The 22,324-nt window shown below is 41.1% G+C and overlaps 1 protein-coding gene across 1 annotated transcript in view; it reads left to right on the forward strand.

Annotated features, from left to right (window-relative positions):
* slc8a2b (solute carrier family 8 member 2b) overlaps positions 1-21,150 on the forward strand; it is a 92,469-nt gene extending 71,319 nt beyond the window's left edge. The window contains exons 13-17 of the mRNA XM_054795348.1: positions 1,838-1,855; positions 2,323-2,447; positions 11,532-11,631; positions 12,173-12,448; positions 18,440-21,150. Of these exons, the coding sequence (XP_054651323.1) occupies positions 1,838-1,855; positions 2,323-2,447; positions 11,532-11,631; positions 12,173-12,448; positions 18,440-18,816 (896 nt within the window). The 3' untranslated portion in view covers positions 18,817-21,150. The remainder of the gene's footprint in view (positions 1-1,837; positions 1,856-2,322; positions 2,448-11,531; positions 11,632-12,172; positions 12,449-18,439) is intronic.
* The last annotated feature ends 1,174 nt before the right edge of the window (positions 21,151-22,324 follow it).

The following is a 22,324-nucleotide window of genomic DNA, read 5'->3' on the forward strand; positions in this document are numbered from 1 at the left end:
CAAGCGCAAATTTGTTACATTACTAACTCCAAAACAGAGTGGAAAGTATTCCATTCCTAACAGTAACATGTTATTGTGCCAAAAATAATATCTTTTTGATCCGTTTTAATGATGTAAAAGTAACTTTAAAGGAAACCTGCAGTTTTTTTTTTAAATTGTGCCCTTCATCCACAAACCTTATGTGGACACACGTCTTTCACCTTCTAAAGACATAAAAACAGCTAAAAAGAGGCAGGTAATTAATGCATGTAATGGGACACACCTATTCTGCCGACAAAGACCGTTATTAGAACACCTCCAAAAACCTCCGACGATGTTTTGTATACGTGCCGGCATGTGTGTGGTGAAGCTAGTCGCTAGCCGGCTGATAGCTAGCCGCTGTGGTGTGGCAATGTGTCACTACGCCAGTAGATAGATAGATAGATAGATAGATAGATAGATAGATAGATACTGTAGATAGATAGATAGATAAATCAGGAAATAGAATAATAATAAATATTGCCTATAAATAGATAGAGCCTATAAATAGAGCCTATAAAATAATGAATAAATAAATATATAAATGAGTAAATACAGGACTGATCACTTCTAATTTGTAGTGCAGTTTTTGTTAATCGCTGTGGCTTAGTTAATTATCAGGTCACATTATGTAAATGGAGCGTTGTTGCAGCGTTGTCGGCAGTTTTTGGAGGTTTATTCAGAAGACTTTATAGGCGGAATAGGTGTGTCCCTTTAGGTGCACTCTTAGCTGCTTCTTTTTTTTATCTGTTTTTATATCTTTAGAACACACAGAAAAGAGAAAGACAGTGTGTTCATGTCTCACATGAGGATTGGGGATGATTTGGGCAAAATTCCAAAATAAGTTCACTTTCCTTTAAAATCTCTCGAATGAAATAATGATAGAAATAATGTCTCTGTTAGAAAAATCGTCCTGCTCTCTTTTCAAGTCTTACTGGACAAATAAGTAAAAGATATGAAATAATATTAGCTAACTTAATAACACAATGAAAATCCGGACATTTTCATGACTTTTTCAAAATAGGACATGCCCTGGGGATACAGGATATATGGTCACCCTAATTTAGCTTGTTTGCTTCTGTCGCTAGTGAAGAATGGCAATTGAACAGAGAGGGTTCTGGAGCTGAATCTAAAAATATAATTTAACGAGAAAACAGAAAAAAAAACAGAGCCGCAAAATTGGAAAAATCTGCAGTAATTTTACCATAATTAAGTCACAATATGAAGAGAAAAAAGTTGTCATCTAACAAGAAAAAGTCATCATTTTGCGAGAATAATGTCATAACATTATGAGGAAAAATAACATCATTTTAGTAACATAGTGTTGAAATATTAAAGAAAAAATAATTTTAAAGTCATAATATTATGAGTTATGATATTATGGTAATAATGTCATAATAGTGCGAGAAGAAAATTGACAAAGATTATTTGAGAAGAAAGTTGAAAAAAACCCAGCAAAAATGGGTAAAAAATGAGTCAAGACCAAATTGCTACTAATAATAGACTTTTTCACCTACATCGCAAAGCTGGGATGCAATTTCTTCTTGAAATATACTTAAATTCTTCATATATCTACATGTGTTGCTTTACAAAATAGCAAAGTAGCCCTTGCATCCTCTCACCCCTGGCTTAGCATATATGGACATTGGTTTTAGTATCTGTATCAAAGTGACCCTCTCGTATTCTTTCATTTTTCTTGAGAGTTTGTGTTGGTTTTAAACAGGATGTGAAGCGATGATTCATGTGTGTTTAGTGGACAAGGCGGTTTACATATTTTGTCTTATTAAGTCTTCTTCCTCCCTCTTTGTCTTCATCACAGCTCTGCTGCTCAGCCAAGGTAAGATGGCTCCTTTATGTGTCAAAAAACAAATCCTCCAACGATCCCTCACGCTCTCCACACGCCGTTCACTCAGTAGTTTTCTCACGTTGACTCTGCAGCACATCTTCGTTTGCTGTCTTGCGTTCCTTCTGACCGCCACCTGTTATTATTATTATTATTGTTGTCACAAAAACTGCACGGCAGGAAAAAAAATGTTTGCTGCTGTGCCGCCTCCCCGCTTGCTTTATCGCTCTAATTATGCATGACAGCATGCTGAGTTAGCATGCTCGTACACACATTCACACACACACGCACGTTATTGTGATTCAGTTGTACCGTACTTACGTCTTCTGTGTAATAATGGATAAACATAACCACATGTATGAATGAAAATGCTGGCCTGGGGTTTGTGAGATGTCTCCAGGTCTTGCGTAAATGTATGTGACATGTGTGTAAATTTGCCCCAATCCTGATTCTTCCCTCAGAGGGGGCAGAGGGGCAGCTGAGCGCGGAGGAGGAGGAGGCCCGACGGATCGCTGAGATGGGAAAGCCCATCCTGGGGGAGCACAGTCGCCTGGAGGTGGTCATTGAGGAGTCCTACGAGTTCAAGGTGTGACATTGTTTGATTTTATTCCTGTGGAAACTTGGCGATGCAGAATATCATATTTGCCTCCCAGTGGAACCTTGGTTAGCGTCCGCCTGTTTTTCCAGTTATTTACGCCAAAATTTAGCCTCGGTTTACAGTTAGCGTACAATATGGTGCGCGTCTTGTGGTGTTATTAATACACTGCCTGAGTCCAACTGTGCTCTTAATTTATTTTTATCACAAACACGTCCCTAGCTGCTCACAAAGAAGCTGGCTCGCTAACACAATGGCATCCAAAACAAGTGATGTGAAGATCGATACTGAAATATCGATACTTCCCATACCAGCTCCTCATGCTATAAAATCCATTCTCAAATCAATATATTGATACTTTCGATACTTCATTCATTTGAGGTGAGGTTTGTCTGAAACGTTTGTCTGTTGAAATGATGACCGATCGTAGCCATGTGTGAATTGTGAATAAAGTTGTCATTCTTAAAGTAGTTCTTAATAATAATAAATCATTTATTTTAATGGTTTTATTATTTAACTTTTATTTTGTTTGTTTAAAATACCATTTTCAATTATTTTATATGACATCATACATTACACATACAGTACATTATAATGTTTTCCGCAACCCATCCATCCCTCTATTTTCCATGCCGCTTATCCTACCTAGGGTCGCGGGGGTATGCTGGAGCCTATCCCAGCTGGCTTCGGGCGAGAGGTGGGGTACACTCTGGACTGGTCGCCAGCCAATGGCAGGGCACATATAGACAAACAACCATTCACGCTCACATTCATACCTATGGACAATTTAGAGTCACCAATTAATCTAACATGCATGTTTTTGGAATGTGGGAGGAAACCAGAGTACCCGGAAAAAACACATGCACGCACGGGGAGAACATGCAAACTCCACACAGAGAGGCCCAAGCGGAGATTCGAACCAAGATCTTCCAGATCTCCTGACTGTGTGGCCAACATGCTAACCACCGCCACTGTGCGGCCCGGTTTTCCGCAACCCAATATTCAAAAAATTACAGTTAGGAATTTCAGCTTTATGCTGCTAAAATGAGGTTATTTTTCCTCATGATAGTCTTGTAAAAGCAGAAGTTTTCTCCTTCTCTTAATACTTTTGCTTTTTTTTATTAGCTTTCTTGTTAAATTATTTTTTTTTAGAATGTTTCGCGGGCCATTAAAAAGACAGCCACAGGCCGCAAATGGCCCCCGGGCCGCAATTTGGACACCAACTTGAAAAGAAGCACTATCCATTCTTCACAGAGACCAATGTGCGGAGGCTTAGTTTGAGTCCGTGGAATGATACACAGGCAAATAGACTAGTTTGTTAGGCACACTGTTTCCGAGACAATTTTTGTGGAAAACCAAATTCTACGAAATCCAGTATGTATAAAAATTGGGGGACGTCTGTAGTTGCTTTGGGCCAATGGAAAAGAATGACTCAATGACAAAAACGCCTATTCGAAGGCGACAAAAACGAAGGCGGAAAATTTCAAGATGGCGCCGGTGTGTCTGGCTCTTCGCTTCCCTCAGTTTACTGTGATCGGTTTTATTGTTATTTTTGCATTTGTTACGAGGACCATCGACTCTCTGTTGGTTTATGACCGTCAGGAACTACTTGAAATCCTAGACACTGTAGCCGCTGGTGCGAGACAAGAGCAGTGGGGGCCAAATAAACCGCGTCCGTCGTACCTGTCTGACCTACCAGACTTTCTGCTTCGGGCGGAGCGGTCGCTTCCCAGGAAACGTAGACGCCGGGGCGCACGAGGTGGAAGACTGGTGAAGCTCAAAACTTGGCTGGCGCTTTCTCCCGAGGCGGCAAGGCTCCCACGTAATGTTCCGAGGGACTTTGAGGATTGTTTTCGCTGCTTCATCTCTCGGCGTTTTCTCACCTCCGTTGGGGCCTGGCTGGTGCCCATCGTTGGGCGGCGCGACGAGCGCTGTGCGCTGCGCCCTCGCCGCTCTCCTGTTGCTTCTGGCGGCGTGAACCCCGGCAACCTCCGGCCGCTGAACCGGGCAGCTTCAGCAGCTTCAGCGGCTCTTCGGGTTTCAACGAAGTGTGCACTGGTGAATGCGAGGTCAGTTTCAAATAAGACTTTTATCCTCCAGGACCTCTTTAAGGAGCATTCTTTGGATTTATTATTCGTCACTGAGACCTGGATTCATGCCGGTGAGTCCGCATCCGCTGTTGCCTCCCGATTGTACCTTCATTAACACGCTTTTTCTGACTTTATCGCTGCAATGTTGGTAAAGTTTGACAGAATGTTAATTGTGGGTGATTTTAATGTTCATGTCTGCTGCCCTTCTACGCCTATGGCAAAAGACTTTTTAGAGTTGGTGGAGGCTTTTAATTTAGTACAAAATGTTACAGGAGCTACACATATATACGGACACACTTTGGACCTTGTATTGTCTCATGGACTGGCTGTTGATAGTGTCTCTGTAGGGGATGCAGTGTTTTCTGACCACAGTCCCGTCATGTTTGACTTTGATTTGCACTGCAGTGCCACCCTGCCTGCTCCTGCTCGCCGTTTGGCCGTTTCATCAAGCCTGACACGGCCTCTGCCTTTGCCTCTCTGTTCGCCACTGCATCTCGGGTTGCAATGGCTCCAGACGCTGCTCTTGATACTGAGCAGCTAATGAACTGCTTTACTTCTACCTGTGCTGATGTCCTGGACAGTCTAGCCCCGCGTAAAACCATGCGCTCTAAAACTAAACAGGATGTGTGGCTCAACGATGTCACACGAGAAGCACGCCGCGAATGCCGAAAGGCAGAGCGCAGGTGCAAGAAAGATGGTCTGCAAGGTTCCTTTGAAACCCTCAAAGCCAGTTGGAGGCGTTATCAAAACATAGTGAAGGCTGAGAAAACAAAATACCTCTCAGATGTGATATCAAAACTATTGGCAACTATTGGCCCCTATGTGTGCAATATCATCAACAGCAGCCTGTCCTTTGGTATTGTTCCTTCCTTTTGTAAAAAGGCTGCTGTTGAACCTTTGCTTAAAAAAACAAGTCTTGATCCTTCAATTTTATCAAATTATCGGCCCATTTCTAAACTACCTTTTATCTCAAAGATTTTAGAAAGAAGTGTTCTTGCACAGATGCAGCCTTTTTTAGATGAAAATGGGATTTTAGACACCTTCCAGTCAGGTTACAGGGCCTTTCATAGCACTGAGTCTGCACTTTTAAAGGTTTTTAATGACCTGTTTTTAATGACTGATACTGGTGGTTCAGCCATTTTAGTGCTTTTAGACCTGACTGCTGCCTTTGACACAGTAGACCACACTATTCTTTTATCTCGCTTGGAAAACTGTGTGGGTGTCAGGGGGACTGCCCTTGATTGGTTTAGGTCTTACTTGTCAGGGAGACTGTGGGACTTGGTGACTCCACCTCATCTACTGCCCCCCTTGAATGTGGAGTCCCCCAGGGATCAATCCTGGGGCCCATCCTATTTGTTCTGTACCTAATTTCACTTAGCACAATTTTTAGAAAGCATGGCATCTCCTATCACTTTTATGCAGATGACTGCCAGATCTATTTACCAATTACAAGAAATGACCATGCCCCCCTGACTCACCTTCTTGAGTGCTTTAGTGACGTCAAGGTCTGGTTGGCTCAAAATTTTTTAAAGCTCAATGAGGGGAAGACAGAAGTTATCATCCTTAATAATAATGACCCCCACTTGGACTTGGGTCCCATGAAAAACCATGTCAGTCCCACAGCCACCAGCCTTGGCTTCATCATTTGATAGTGATTTTAAACTTAATAAACAAATCAATGCCGTTGTAAAATCTTGTTTTTATCATCTTCGGCTTTTATCCGAAGTCAAATCATTTTTATCATTGCAACATTTCGAACAAGCCATGCACACTTTTATCTCGTCACGTCTTGACTACTGTAATGCCCTTTACTCAGGAATAAACCATAAATTACTCTCTCGCTTACAGTTAGTCCAGATCTCTGCAGCACGGCTTTTAACAGGAACCAAAAAGAGGGAGCATATTACCCCAATTTTAGCTTCCCTGCACTGGTTGCCTGTGCGTTTTAGAATTGATTTTAAGATTTTATTGTTTGTTTTTAAGGCTTTTAATGGGCTGGCCCCTCAGTACATCTCGGACCTCATCCAAATTTACACTCCAGCGCGCACATTGAGGTCCGAAGGCCAGCTCCAACTGGTGGTGCCTAAGACCAGACTTAAGACCAGGGGAGACCGGGCCTTTTCTGTAGTCGGCCCAAAGCTGTGGAACACTCTCCCCCCTCATGTAAAAACGGCCCCCACAATTGAAAGCTTTAAGTCTCGTCTTAAAACCCACTTTTATTCTGTGGCTTTTAACTCGGTGTGAGTCGTGTGGTCCTCTGTGTCTTTTATTATTTTTTAAGTTTTTATTGGTTCTATTTATTTTAGTTTTTTAAATTAAATGTACTTATTTATTTTTTACCTACTTCTTGGACTTTTGGCTTTTATTGTTTCGATTTCTTGTTTTAAATATTTTATTGTAGTACGTTTCTTTGTTTCTATTTGATCTTTTAGTTTTTATTGTCGTAATTTTTACTTATTATTTACATTTACATTCCTTTATTTACTTATTATTTATGGTTTTGCTAGTCTGTGCAGCACTTTGGAAACAGTGTTCATAAAATGTGCTATATAAATAAAGTGGATTGGATTGGATTGGATATTCAAGAGTGCATGTGTGCACACGTATGTTCATTATTTACTATTAGTTGAGTGCATTATGCTCAAAGTCATATTAAACAGGTCAGCAGCATCCAAAAATAGAAATACTGGTGTCCATCTGTGTTCTATGAACCAAACAGTCACTATTTCAGTGTGAATTTCTCTTCACACATTCAGAAAATGAGAAAGTGCTGAGGGGAACGGCGGTAAAAGTGTCCAGGATGTTTAATTTATGCACAACTTGTCATGACGTCATCCTGTCCGTTGCATCGATCATGTGGGTCCGTGGAGAAATCGCTGATGTAAACCTCCCAGCCTCTGCCCCCGGGCCGTTGTTGTGGCTTTTAATGGCATTCTTGGAGTGTTAATGACTTATTGATGTTGCGAAAAGCTTTGACCCGAGTTCCTCTGACCACCTCACACAATTTATCTCGAGCAGGTTTCGCCCTCTCACTTCGAGCGGCGCTAATATTAGTCTCAGTGTTACAAATGTACGTACATGTGTGGACTGTCTGCCCACCATTGTGTGCACAAAAGAACTGAGACATCGATACTTGAGCTGCGCCAGGGTCAAAAAAGCAGCCAAAAATATGAACAAAAAATGCATTTTATAGAGAATAGTTGTCATTCGCAATGTGAAATTGGATTAAAATTACACAGCGTTCCAAATTATTATGCAAATTATATTTTTCTCTGATTTTTCTAAATAGTCAACATAAATGACTGTAATGATAATTTTCAAGCCATCAACCTTTAGAGTACAATTTTGAATGTTGCACAAACCTCCCAATCATAACAGTGTTTTTTTGAAAAATAAAAACTTCAAATGCACTGTTTTATACACAACAGAGTTTCAAAGCATTTCACTGGTTGTTAAGAACCGAACATGGTCATTTGTTGAATTTGCAGCATAAGGAGGTCATATTTACTGAAAGCAAACGCTATTTCAATCACTAACATTTGAACAGGCCAAGTTACATGTTAAAATAAGATCCCTTCTTTGATATAACCGTCACAATTCTTACATTGAACTTGGGAATTTTTGGAGTGTTTCTGCTTGAATTTCTTTACAAGATGTTAGAATATTCACCCACAGCTGCTGTTTTGTTGTGATCTGCTTCCCACCCTCATAGATTTTTTGCTTGACGATGCTCCATAAGTTCTCAATTGGGTTGAGGTCAGGGGAAAAAAGGGGTCAAACCATGAGTTTCTCTCCTGTTATGCCCATAAGAGCCAATGACAGAGAGGTAGGTATTCTTTGCATCATGAGATGGTGCATTGTCATGCATGTAGCGTCATTTTGCTACAGAAGGTACGTTTCCTCATATTGTACCATGGAAGAAAGTGGTCAGTCACAAACTCTACATACTTTGCTGAGGTCATTTTCACACCTTCGATGACTATAAAGAGCCAGTTCTCTCCCAATGATTCCGATCCAAAACATGACTGGGCCACCTCCCTGCTGACATCACAGCCTTGTTGAGATGTGCTGGCCATACTTCACTTCATCCATCCGGACCACCCAAGGTTGCACGGCCCTCATCAGTAAACAGGATTGTTTGAAAATTAGTCTTTATGTATTTGTTGGCCCAATGCAAGCGTTTCTGCTTGTGAATATTGGTTAGGGGTGGCCAAATAGCAGGTTTATACATAACTGTAAGCCTCTGGAGGATCCTACACCTTGAGGTTCATGGGACTTCAGAGGCGCCGGCAGCTTCAAATACCTGTTTGTTGCTTTGTAATGGCTTTTTAGCAGGTGCTCTCTTGATTCCATACATTCGTCTGGCAGAAAACCTTTCTCATTACGCCTTTATCGGCACAATCCCGGCCATCATCTGAATCAGCCACAAATTTCTTCACCGTGTGAAATTTTTTGTGAATTATTGAATGTTTTCATGTCTTGTCCAAGGCATTGCAATATTTGACACTTTTTGTCAGCAGAAAGATCCTTTTTCTTTCCCATTTGCTTGAAATCTGTGGCATGCTTCATAATGTGGAACATCATTTTTAAATAGTTTTCTTTTAATTGGGCTCACCTGGCAAACTAATTATAACAGTTGTCCGAGACTGATATCAGCTTTATTTGGTGAAAAAACAAAAAAATTAATATGATACTAAAACCCTATTTGCATAATAATTTGGAACACAGTGTATTGCTGATGCAAACTTCCCATCCACCCTGGCGCGATGGAATTTCATGGTGTTCCTCACCTTCTTTATCAAATTGCTGGCATTCGTAACTTTCTTAGGCCCCATGGCGGGTTATTGTTTAGCAGTTGCACGCAATAAAAAAAATGCACGGACAGTGAGTCAGCAAGATCGTAGGGTGCTTGGTTTGGGCTCTGCAGAAAGATACAGTACAGGGTAAACGGACAAGTTTGTTCATGTACAATATCATACAAGAACGAGTGTACGAAAAACGAGGCAAAATTTTGGTTGAAAAGCGAATGAAAGACTCTGAGTCCATTTTCCCCATAAGAAATAATGCAAATGTAATTAATCTGTTCCGGACACCCAAAAATCTTAACACAAAACACTTTTCCAGGTCAATTTTACCTTGATTCAAGACCTGATTGTTGACAAAGATGGCTATGAACCAGATGGGAAGAGCAGGGATCTACACAGACACCAGCTTTGTGTTTTGCTATGAGTTATTTCTTAAATTTAATAGTTTGTCACCTTCTTTATCAAAATGTTGGCACTTGCAGCTTTCCTTGGCTCCATTGCGGGTTATCTTGCTGCTGTGATTAAAAGAAAAGAAGAGTATTGTGGCGTAACTGTGTTAGTTAGCAAAGAACTACAGAGTCAACCGCTGATGATGTCATAGACAGGCGACGGAGCTGGGGGAGGACCATGCTAATGTGCTTCTAACAGGGAAATTGTGTGATCAAACATTCTCGTCTAGTGTGTTAACAACACAACAAGACGAGTGACATATTGTACGCTTAACGGGAAATTTTTGTGTACATTTTTGACCAACGCTGAAACCGAGGTTTGACTGTGCTATATGTGGCCACTGTTACGGAGAAACTCATGATATCACAAACCATTCACACTCACATTCACACCTATGGACAGGTTTGAGCAGGGGTGTCCAAAGTGCTCCCCCGGGGGCCTTTTTTGTGGCAGCATGAAGGTGAAATATTTTTTTTTTAAAGATGCTATTTTTATGAAGTCATAATATTATGAGAAACAAACACAACAAGCTGTAATTTTGGGGGAAAATTAGGTTGCGGAAAATGTCATAATGTTAGGAGAATAAAGTCAAGATATTTTGGGAATAAAGTCATCAATACAAAAAGAATACTTACAAGAAGAAAGCTGAAATAGTTGGAAAATTAAAAGAAAAAACAACAGCAGAAATGAAAAAAACTGTTCTAACTTTCTGAGAATAAAGTCAAACTATTAAGAGAAAAAAAGTTGTATTCTAACAAGAAAAAAGTTGCAATTTTTTTTAAAAATAAACTCGGAATATTATCAGGAAAAATAGGTTATTTTAGTAGCACAGAGTTGAAATATTAAAGAAAAAATATGTTACTTTTTAAAACTTGGAATAAAATGAGAAACAAACTAAACAAAATAAAGTTATAATTTTTGGAAAGTTATGTTGGGGAAATGTTATAATATTATGGGAATATTATTAGAAAATGTAAAAAAAAAAACCCAACAACAATAGCAGAAATTGAAAAAACAGTTCTAATTTTACAAGAATAAAGTCAAAATATTAAGAGGATAAAAGTTGCATTGTAATGAGAAAAAAAGTTCTTCGAGAATAAAGTTGTACTATTATGAGTCATTTTAGTAGCATAGAGTTAACATGTCGTAATATTATGAGAAACAAACAAAACAAAATAAAGTTTGAATTTTTGGAAAATTAGAATTGCAGAAAAAGTTAGAATGTAAGAAAATTTAGAAAGATTATTTACGAAGAAAATAGAAATATTTTGACATTTTTTCACTATGTGGCCGTTTGTGGAAAAAGTTTGGACACGCCTGATTTTGAGTCTTCAATTAGGCTTACATGTTCATGTGATGTAGGAGGAAGCAGGAGCACCCACAGAAAAGCCACGCAAGCACGGGGAGAACACAGATGTTTGACTATGAGGTCGACAAGCTAACCACTAGGCCAATGTGTGGCCACCTGTTCATCAATGAATCAATTAGGGTGGCTGGACTAGACCACTTAGTCCTCCTGGAATTTGAAGTAATGAGCTTTGGGGCAATTGTATGCTCAGCGGGAACACTTTATGGAAGGCCCTTTTCTATTCCCGGTACACAAAGCAAGGGCGATAAAGACTGGTGTGGAAGAACTAGACTAGTGATTGGAGCAGACATCAGTGACATCTTGAAAGTCGATGTCCTCGCCAAAGCACCTTGTTAAGAGTGTCCTTGCTTGTGTTTGGCAGAGCACCGTCGACAAGCTCATTAAGAAGACCAACTTGGCGCTGGTCATCGGCACGCACTCCTGGAGGGAGCAGTTCGTGGAGGCGGTCACTGTGAGCGCAGGTGAGCCGAGTGTGTTTTATCTCACATTTGCCTTTCTGAACTCAGTGTGTCTTTGTGGAAAATGAGCTACCAATCGACATGCACAAACAAAAACACCAGCAGGGGGACTAGGAATAGTCTTCAAACTAATTAGATCCATATTTCTGTATTTACACCCCTGGAGAGGAAAGACGTAAACAGCGGTATTCTGTCTTTTTTTTTGTCAACCAAATGTTTAAATAAGCTCATTTAACTGCTGCTGTGCTGCCACAGAGGTCCTGTGCTTCATGTGCAAAACACATTGTTTAGCTTGGTGAGGCTTCCACACACCTCTGGGACCTCAATGCTGAATGTTTGCATCACAAGCAAAAACCGAAAAAAAAGGAATTCAAACATAGGGAGGAAAGTAGCCAGTCACACACAGCAAACAGCAAGCACAGATGAATGGATGTTGTTTTCTGATATCAACTTTACTAGTGGGTGCGGTACTGCCCCCTAGCGGAGAGGACAGGCACTGCAAACATCAGTTGCCAGAATCATCTTGAATCACCTGTCCACTCAGGTGACGGCGACGATGACGAGGAGGGCCGCGAAGAGCGCCTCCCGTCCTGCTACGACTACGTCATGCACTTCCTCACCGTCTTCTGGAAGGTTCTGTTTGCCTGCGTGCCCCCCACCGAGTACTGGAACGGCTGGGCCTGCTTCTGTGTCTCCATCAGCGTCATCGGCCTCCTCACCGCCATCATCGGAGACTTGGCGTCGCACTTTGGCTGTACGGTGGGACTCCGGGACACGGTGACAGCCGTGGTCTTTGTGGCTCTCGGGACGTCCATTCCAGGTAAGCGCACACAGTAACCCCTCGCCACTTTGCCACTCTACCAGTTTTTCAAAAATATATTAATTAATAATAATTAATTAATTAATTAATGTTTCGTGGTTGAATGCAGCCTATTATTAGTCAAAAATATGCATATTTAAGCAAATGTTACATATTTGTTGCCAAAATTCTGAATATTCCAGCATAAAAATGGCTAATTAAACTAAAATACAAATATATAAGGCATTCAAAAAGACCTTCATGGTGATATGTAGTATTCTACACTGGCCACTAGGTATCAGTAATGTTACGGCACCAGGCACAAGCAACAGACTTGATCGCCGGAACAACAGGCTTGTAATTGCAGGTTTGAGGCATATTAATCCCTAAAAGGAGCCACTATTGCAGCCACAACCCACGCCAAGCTTAAACTCAACTCTGAACCCCCGACGTCTCTTCCTCCCCTATTACCGGAACACATTTACAGGAACACACACAAGCACTATAACATGAATAATGCCTTTAAGGGTCATTACCACAGGTGGAAACAAATCAGTCTTTTCCAGTCTCAAGTCAAGTCCCAACTAAAGATGTCCAAGTCAATCCCGAGTAAAGATGTGCAAGCCCAAGTCAAATCTCGAGTTAAGACAAGACAGGTCGAGTCAAGTCCGAAGTCATAGGCTTGAAATTTTCGAGTCCTTACAAGTCATAAGCACTGTTTAGTGCAGGGGTCTTCAATTAAAATTGAGTAAGGTCTGTTTATGAAATTTTTTTCCACAGCGAAGGTCCAAACCCTATTTTGCCGTAAATTGCATCAAACAGACTAGCTCATATGAATATCAAATGCAATGAAACACTGCACATCACCCTACAACACAATTATTTTGGCACCTAAATTGCATTTAAAAGAAAACAGGACCAAAGTTCACGTAAATAATAAAAAGTTTGACTGTACAAACAATGAATGAACACAAGTTAAAGTTTACGTTTAATAAAACTGCACCGGTTTAAAAAAAAAAAAATTAAATAATAACAAATAACAACAACTGTCTCTTTTACAGAAAAGCTGCAACAGTACATCCTCTTAAAGTTTCAGATTTTCTTGTTATTGTTGTAGCTGACATTGGGATTTCTTGGAAGTCCTCTTTTTGTTTACCTTTGAGTAAGATCTCTGCAGCAGAAGCACTCCTTCCTTCTCAACTCCCATCAGGGAAAGATGTTTTGTTTTGCTCCAATATCCACACAATCATGAGTGAACGCTCATTTGCACGTTGCTGTGCTATGAATTAATGTGCTATGACTCTCGTAGCTTTTTCATACTGGAATCTAAGCGCAGGTATTTTCCGCGCTCTCACATCAGACTTGGGTGGATACTTCACTACTCAAATGACGTGTGTTCTCATTCGCTCAGCAAGTAAGCCAACAATTTCATTGGCTCATTTTGAGTGACATCACCGCGTTTGCTGTCACGTAACCGTAATAACTGAAGTAATTATCCCCGCAAACTGACACTGCCATCGGTCTGCGAGCATGATTATATGTTATTATGCTTTCCTTTCACTTTAATTGGTCATGGGTCCATAAAGGGCCATCACTGGGTCCGGTTCCGGATCGAGGTCCGCCATTTGGTGATGGCTGGTTTAGTGTTTCCCAAATAAAATGCCATTTTAATAATGTAAAAATCTATTACAATTGCCAAATAAGACCAGTAAGTCAAGAAAAAGAGTGCTGACATAGCTTTCAGGATTCAGTCAGTGCACAGAAATGTAATCCACACATTTGTTGTTTGTTCTTAAACCTGATTGGACATTAACAGATGCATTCAATGAGGCAGATTCAAAGGGAAAATATGTTGTTTTGCTGGAAATTACAAAATAACGTTCACATTAGTTGAATACTTGGAATGGGGACACATTTTAGTAAACACATTCACTGAAAATCTCAAGTACCTTAATTTCCAGACTATTGAGCGCACTGGAATATAAGCCACACCCACTAAATTTAAAGAGAAAAAAATATTTCTACATACATTATATAAGCCACACTTCTCTACAAGCCGCAGATGCCCACATTATAACATAGGATATTTTCTACACAGAAACGTGTTACACAGAAAGATTTTTTCAACTTTTATTTAAATAAAGTTTTTTTTTTCCAAACAGTGTACTGTATGTAACAACACAGCTGGTTCAACGGCAGCCTACCAGAAAAGTCATTTATCGCTGTCTTCATCTTCCTCCAGCCTCACAATTCCTTCGTCATACACTTTGTCAGCCTCTCTCTCTCTTTCATTGTCGCTCTCAGTGTCGCTTTTGTCTCAAGGCAAATTAGCCCTTGAGCTTGCGCTGTCCTCTTCATCACACAATAGTCAAGCCTTTCGAAACCCGCTGGTGATTGCAGATTTTTTGACACCGCTCCTCGCTGTCAGGAGCCACTGGCACAAAAATTGTTAGATCGAGCGCCTTTAACTTGAAGGCTGCATGATATGCGTTTCTTTGTATGCTTTCCATGATGAGGGTGTTTTGAAGTATACGAGATGTCGCAAGATTGGAACATGATCATAAATGTGCCGCATCAATGTATACGTAAGCCGCAGTGTTCAAAGAGTGGGAAAAAGTAGCGGCTTATACCCTGGAAATTACGGTATTTTCAGAGTAAATTCCGAGTCAAGTCCCGAGTCATGATGTCAAAGTCCAAGCTGCGTTTGCGAGTCTTTGACGATATTGTCAAGTTGAGTCCAAAGTCATCAAAATTGTGACTCAAGTTTGACTCCAGTCCAAGTCGTGTGACTCAAGTCCACACCTCTGGTCATTACATTACATTAATCAAACAATAGCCACAGCAGTAAGTACTGTACAGAATAGAAAGTAAAAAAAGAACAACAACAACAAACTCTCTGCATGCTAACGTGTTAGTCTATATTAGTTAAGTCTTAAATGGCTTATTTTGTCTTTTTATGTCTACTATATTGGGTAATAGGGGTTTAAAGGTGACTATACGGGTCTTATATCATGTCTAGAGGGCTCTAAAAATTTTAAAAAACATGTTTAGAAGGTCATAAAAAGGCTTTGTATGTCTTAAATGTCTTATTTTCTTCTATTATATCTACTATATTGGGTAATAGGAGTGTAAAGGTGAGCATAGGGGTGTTATTTCATGTCTACAGGGCTGCAATAATTTTAAAAACCTCATTTAGAAATTCATAAACAGGTTTTGTATGTCTTATATGTCGAGGGAAAGGCTTCTTGACACGTCATCTGTACTTCTGTGAAGAAGGTGTCGGACGTTTCGCTCCTCATCCGAAGAGCTTCGTCAGCGAACTAATAAGTGCTGGTAGCCTAGGCCTTAAATACAGTAAGAGTGGGCGGAATTGGTGTGCCAACACCCTCCTCCTATTGGTTCCTTACACTAAGCCTGGGCGGAGTTGTGGTCTAATCCTCTCCTGCCATTAGCGCCTCCGATCAAAGGGAAGTGTAGCTCCCTGTAGTTGGGTATGAACGACTCTGATACTGGCTCGTTAGCATCTATTGTTCTGGCTCGGCCCTGGCTCCACCTCATTTGCAAGACTAAGAGCTGTGGGTTTTGGTCTCAGTAACCTGCTGAACACAGGGTCCAAATTAAACCTCAAGCCACCATTCCGATTCAATGATGGGTTCTGTTGTTTGACAAAAATAGCTTCCTTTTAGTCCTCTTTCAAACCATCTGTTTTCTTTGGCCAAAATCTTTACCTCGCTGTCCTCAAAAGAGTGATTGGTTGCTTTAAGGTGTAGATGTACTGCTGATTGAGGCCCACTAGAATTGGGCCTGCGATGTTGATAAAGCCTTTTTTGGAGCATTTGCTTAGTTTCCCCAATGTAGCGCTCTTTGCATTCCTCATCTTTACAGTGGATGGAATAGACCACATTGCTCTGTTTTTGGTTTGGAGCCTTGTCTTTAGGATGCACTAATTTTTGTCTCAGGGTATTTACTGGTTTAAAATAGGTTGGAATTTTGTGTTGCCATAAGATCCTCTGGAGTTTTTCGGAGACCCCAGCTACATACAGTAAGGGACTACCACTCCTCTCCTTTTTGCTTCTGTGGGCTTTTGGGTTTCTTTCCCTACTCTCTTCTTTTGGCATTTGTTAAAAGCCCACCGTGGGTACCCACAGGTTGAGAGCGCTCTCTGAACATGTTGTGTCTCCTTTTTCCTTCCCTCAGCACTAGTTGGTATTTGTTCCGCTCTATGTTGGAGGGTCCTAATAATCCCTAGTTTATGTTGTAGTGGATGGTTTGATTCAAAAAGCAGGTATTGGTCAGTGTGTGTGGCCTTTCTAAAGACCTCTCTAAGTAGCTGTCTGTCCTCTCCTATAATTACCTTGCAGTCTAAGAAAGCTACTTGGTTCTCTTTAGCGTCCTCGTGAGTAAATTTGATGTTGGTGTCCGCCACATTGATGTGATCTGTGAAAGACTGAATTTCCTGTTTTTTGATTATGACAAAGGTGTCATCCACGTATCTAAACCAGTTCCTTGGTTTTGTCCCTGAGAAGGATGTGAGAGCCTGTTTCTCCATCTCTTCCATGTGCAGATTCGCCACTATGGGTGAGACTGGTGAGCCCATAGCACAACCATGAATTTGTCTGTAAAATTTCCCTCTAAACTGAAAATATGTAGTGTTAAGGCAAATTTCCAATAATTGGCAGATGTGGTCAGCACTAAGTTTTGTTCTCCGATGCAGAGTTGAGTCCTCGAGCAGTCTCTTCCTCACCAGCGAGACTGCTGCTGAGGTGGGGACAGATGTGAAAAGTGAAGTCACATCATAAGACACCAAAGTTTCCTCTGGCTCCAATCTGAGGTCTTTGATACTCGCCACAAACCCTTTTGTGTTCTCTATATGATGATCAGTGTTGTCTACCAATGGGGATAAGACTGTTTTTACATATTTAGCTACATTGTACGTGGTAGAGTCAATGCTACAGACAATGGGTCTGAGGGGAAACCCTTCCTTGTGAATTTTTGGAAGGCCATAGATACATGGTGTAGCCTCCCCAGGGTATAACCTATGATACATCTGTCTGTCAATTAGTTCTTCCTTCTCTAACTTATATGTCTTACTTTCTTCTATTATGTCTACTATATTGGGTAATAGGAGTGTAAAGGTGACTATAGGGGTGTTATTTCATGTCTAGCGGGCTCTAATAATGTTAAAAACTGTATTTAGATGGTTGTAAACAGTTTTTCTATGCTCTTAACTACGCGGAAATTCACTTATCACGGTCAGGTCTGGAACCAATTAACCGCGATAAACTGTAGAGATTACTGTACTGTGTGTCACGTTTGGCTGTAAGCCAAATGTTGGAACCCGTAATGCAGATAGGACACAGCGCTTGGTGAAAGAATACAATTTATTACCGTGGGTAATAAAGTGCAAAAATACAAAAACAACAACTAAGGAGCTCAGGGCTAAGGCCAAAAAAGACAAACGAAAAACACTGCAAAGGCAGGAGAAAAAACACACATAAAACTAAGGGAGCTGCAGGAAAATGTATGCAGTACAGGAAGCAAAATACTCGGTACGAGGAAATAGTAATGGTAGTAAATAATAAAGACCAGTTGGGAGCCAAGGTAGGAAGGGTGCAGTTAGCAGGGTTGGCAAAGGAATAACTGGCAACTGGTTGTGGTCTGGCAGCAGCTGATAAAGGTCCAGGTAATTGGCCACAGGTGATTCACATGAGTAATTAGGGTATGGTATGCACTGCAACAGAAAACAGACAGGCGGCAGCAAAGCGACAACACTGAACATGACACTGTGTTTTCGCCAATTGTATCATTTTAAAGTTTATGAAGTCAATGACAAGCATGGATAAATCACAAACTTGTGTGCAAATGACACAAGCTGAGTTGTTTTTTTCACCTCAGCCCTCAATCCGAGAAACTGTTCTTTTTATATTTCCTTCCCATGTCAGCTTTCCACATTCTAACGCATGTGTAAGAAAGTGTGAAGGTTTCACTCACGCCTCTTTTCTTTCCTTCCAGACACTTTTGCCAGCAAAGTGGCCGCCATACAAGACCAGCATGCCGACGCCTCTGTCGGAAACGTCACTGGAAGCAACGCTGTCAACGTCTTCCTGGGAATCGGCGTGGCGTGGTCAGTGGCTGCCGTCTACTGGAAGATCCAGGGGAAGCCGTTCAAGGTGGAGCCGGGCTCGCTGGCTTTCTCCGTCACGCTCTTCACCATCTTTGCTTTCATTTCCATGGCCGTGCTCTTGTTCCGACGCCGGCCTTCCATCGGCGGTGAGCTGGGCGGCCCCCGGGTGTCCCGCATCCTTACCAGCCTGCTCTTCCTGGGCTTGTGGTTCCTCTACATCCTCTTCTCCAGCCTGGAGGCGTACTGCCACATCAACGGCTTCTAGGCAGGAGACAGCCAAGCCAATGTGATTCCACAGCAACACACACATGCTTTGACACGCTCAACACGCTACATGTGCAGGTTAAGACGGCTTCTTGACACACACACACACACACACACACACACACACACACACACACACACACAATGCATGCATGTATAAAGTGATGATAACAAACATGGGTAAAAGGAAGTTTATCAATGGTGAGAAGAGCAAAGTGAGCGTTGACATGGATGCTGATGAAGGTCGTATCAGAGGATCATTCTGCTGTTGGGAAAGTGTTTGGCCAAGAACATCCATCCCCCTCCTCCTCTGTATGGCCTCTGGAACCACAGAGAAGGCTCAATGGAGTCGAATGTTTACAGTGACTTTGTTTACTGCACGGGAAGAAGCTTGTTAAGTGTTTACACGGCTAATGGACGGCTCAGAGGAAGGCACTTTTCCACAGGCGCTGTAAATAGAACTGCACATCTATAGCCCGGACGTCCAACATGAAAACCATCATTGGGAGGAATCAAAGTGTCGCTACACGCTTCGCTGTCATCCTGCACGGTTTCCATTGTCACTATATCCCCAAAGACGGGGGACTTTTTTAGCATGTGTAGCCAGGTGCGGTGCCTCACCTCATATGTCAAGTAGAATTGTACTGTAAATGACCATCTTTGCATTTGTGCGACGGTGTGTGTGTGTGTGTGTGTGGGTGTTTACAGTCATGGCACTGAGGAGTGCTAGTGGGGCCAATAATCCACTACCGCAGCATGAATCGGTGGACCAAGTGGTGGAAGGTAATGAATGGGTGGTCCAAGAAGCCCATGAGGTTGTCAATTTAGCATCTAAAGCCAGGGACTTATGAGAAGAGGTTGCTGTATTCAAGTTAGAGGCACTTCTCGGAATATTACACAGGATCCGCACTTGCACATGAATTTGGAACACCACCCATGCAAATGCCTTAACAACTACTACAGGCTCCAGTGGAGAAAAACAATAGTTCTCATTTAACTTGTCCTCATATGACACACCGCACAGTTCCTCAACGCTTGCAACTAGTAGTAGACCCAGGGTGGCTTGTCTTGACGTAGATGCAGCACTATGTAATCACGTCTAGTACATCTAGTGGTGTTTTAGTACTGTATTTTCCAGAGTAAAAGTCAAAAAATGTGTCATGAAAAGGAAAAAAAATATTTGTAAGTCACACTGGAGTTGCATCCTAACAATATTACATTCACAACAGAAGAAGACAAAGCCAGAGGGAGGGGGCAATGTTTACACCAACAACTAAAGGTACAAAAGCTGAAATAAGTCCAAGTTTTAAGTATATGGATACCCTGTGGCGGACGTTGTATTTCATACTTGAGCCTTCAATGGAGACTTCAGCAACCAAGTCCACCTTTTAATAACACCACTATCATGTAACTATTATACAAAGCATCAATAATATACAAAAACACAATATAACAATGCGTTGCATTGCAGAATTATGTATGAACGCCATTATTACTGCTTGTTCCAAGCAACAAATCCAGTTAACCTACAGCAATCTTTGAATACATCGTCACTAAACAACTCTGACTACAAAGGAATCAACCAATCAGATGACAGAAAAATGCTAACTTCACTGTGTATCAGCCAGCTGGCCTGCGAGGTGAATCCGAAATCTAAAAAACCCCCCCACCTCCATTGCTTATAGTGCATGTATGTGACGTGGGCCAGCACTCATGATTTTGAAGGCCCCGGGCAGATTACATTGACATGGCAACACATAAAAAAAATCTAACATACACTACTGGAAGCAGTGCAGCCAAGAGACACGCTACAAACAAAATGAAGATAATGAACTGTTATTAATAAATTAATACAATTTAGTGCAAGAAATACTAGGATTTAAGTTGTAAATGTAGGTCTGTGTTTCTGATAGTGTTTAGGCCTGCAGAGAAGGCCTTGCTGGCCTTGACTACACCAGAATGTTCTCGAAGAAGATACTTTTCATACGTGACTTGACGCCTGGACTTGTACAAACGTATCAAATAGGTGTATTTTAACACCAAAACTTCCAGTTTTGTATTCACAAATGAATGAAAATAGACTGCAAATCATATGTATGTAGTTAGTCAGTGGCTGACACAGCAGCTGCAATCTCCAAGCTGGACATGATTAGTATAAACTTGCACATTACTTACAGACACACAATCTCCAAGGTAGAAGCGTCTTGGAAAGTGTTCCGTAACAAAGAGCGTCCGGGATGCTGTGTATCGTTCAATTTGCGTGCCTAACTGCATCACAAACTCAACTCAGTGAATTATTGTGGCCACTAGGTGTCGCTAAAACACACAACCAAAACCCCACTTTTAATTTAAAAAGTTTTCATTTAAAAGTTAGCAGTAATCCATCGCTTATGGCGGTTAATTGGTTCCAGACCCGATCGTGATAACTCAATTTCTGCAAAGCAGGATTCAGTATTAATAAATGGAGCACAGAAAACCTGTTTAGGACTTTCTAAATACAATCTTTACCATCATTAGAGCCCTGTAGACATTAATCAACACCTCTGTAGTCACCTTTGCACTCCTATTATTCTTTAGCAACACCACATTGCTCAACTGTAATGCGCAGACTACGGGATCACTGCAGGGACACAAGAGACAGTCATGGCTTTAACCATGAGCAAGCTAACTCGTTAGCCTCCAATTTATTTACTCTATGCTAAACTTAAGAAAGGGTTTCAAACGGAGTGAGGAAGAAGGACAAAGTAAAAAGCCAAAAAATACCACTTCCACACGGAATGGGGGCAGAACTTCTTTTCACCCTATTATGTTGGACATGCCATGGCTGACTACATGCAGTGTGACGGTAGTCATGTCTCAATAATGGAATGTTACTGACACCTAGTGACCAGAATACTACATATACCTTTGTTCTTTTATATTTTTTGACTAATAACACATCATAGTCAACCACAAAAAAGTGATCATTTATGAATAAATTCATTTTGGGATAAACGCAATAGTGAGAGGGAGCGATAATCAAACCACCATATTGCAAGGGACGACTGTATATATATTTTTTTATATATAAGTTGCAGGACCAGCTTAAATATGAAAAGAAAAGTGACTTACATTCTGGAAAATATTGTATTGGTCGCTAGATTTGTAGGATTAGTAGAATAATTCAGCCTTTTCAAGCAGATAAGTGCTGTGAAGTATTGCAGAGGAGGGCTGCAACATAAATTCAAATGTTTGCAACGTACAGAACACAACAAGCAGAAGAAAGACTAAACTATAAGATGTACAGTCATAGTTCCACACACACAAAACAGCAGAAGCTTGCTGCTTTCAACACTGCAAACCAAACTATGAGCAGTGTGCAATGTCTTTGCACAAACAGTTCAGTCTGAGCCCAGACTAGAAGCAACACTAGAGCAGCACAGTCCTCTGGATCATTGTTTACTGTAATATTCTACATTCTTTACATACTAACACACACGCTGACGACGTAATGTCAACATTTTGTCTTT

Source organism: Dunckerocampus dactyliophorus, chromosome 12, assembly GCF_027744805.1.
Source record: "Dunckerocampus dactyliophorus isolate RoL2022-P2 chromosome 12, RoL_Ddac_1.1, whole genome shotgun sequence".
NCBI lineage: Eukaryota > Metazoa > Chordata > Actinopteri > Syngnathiformes > Syngnathidae > Dunckerocampus > Dunckerocampus dactyliophorus.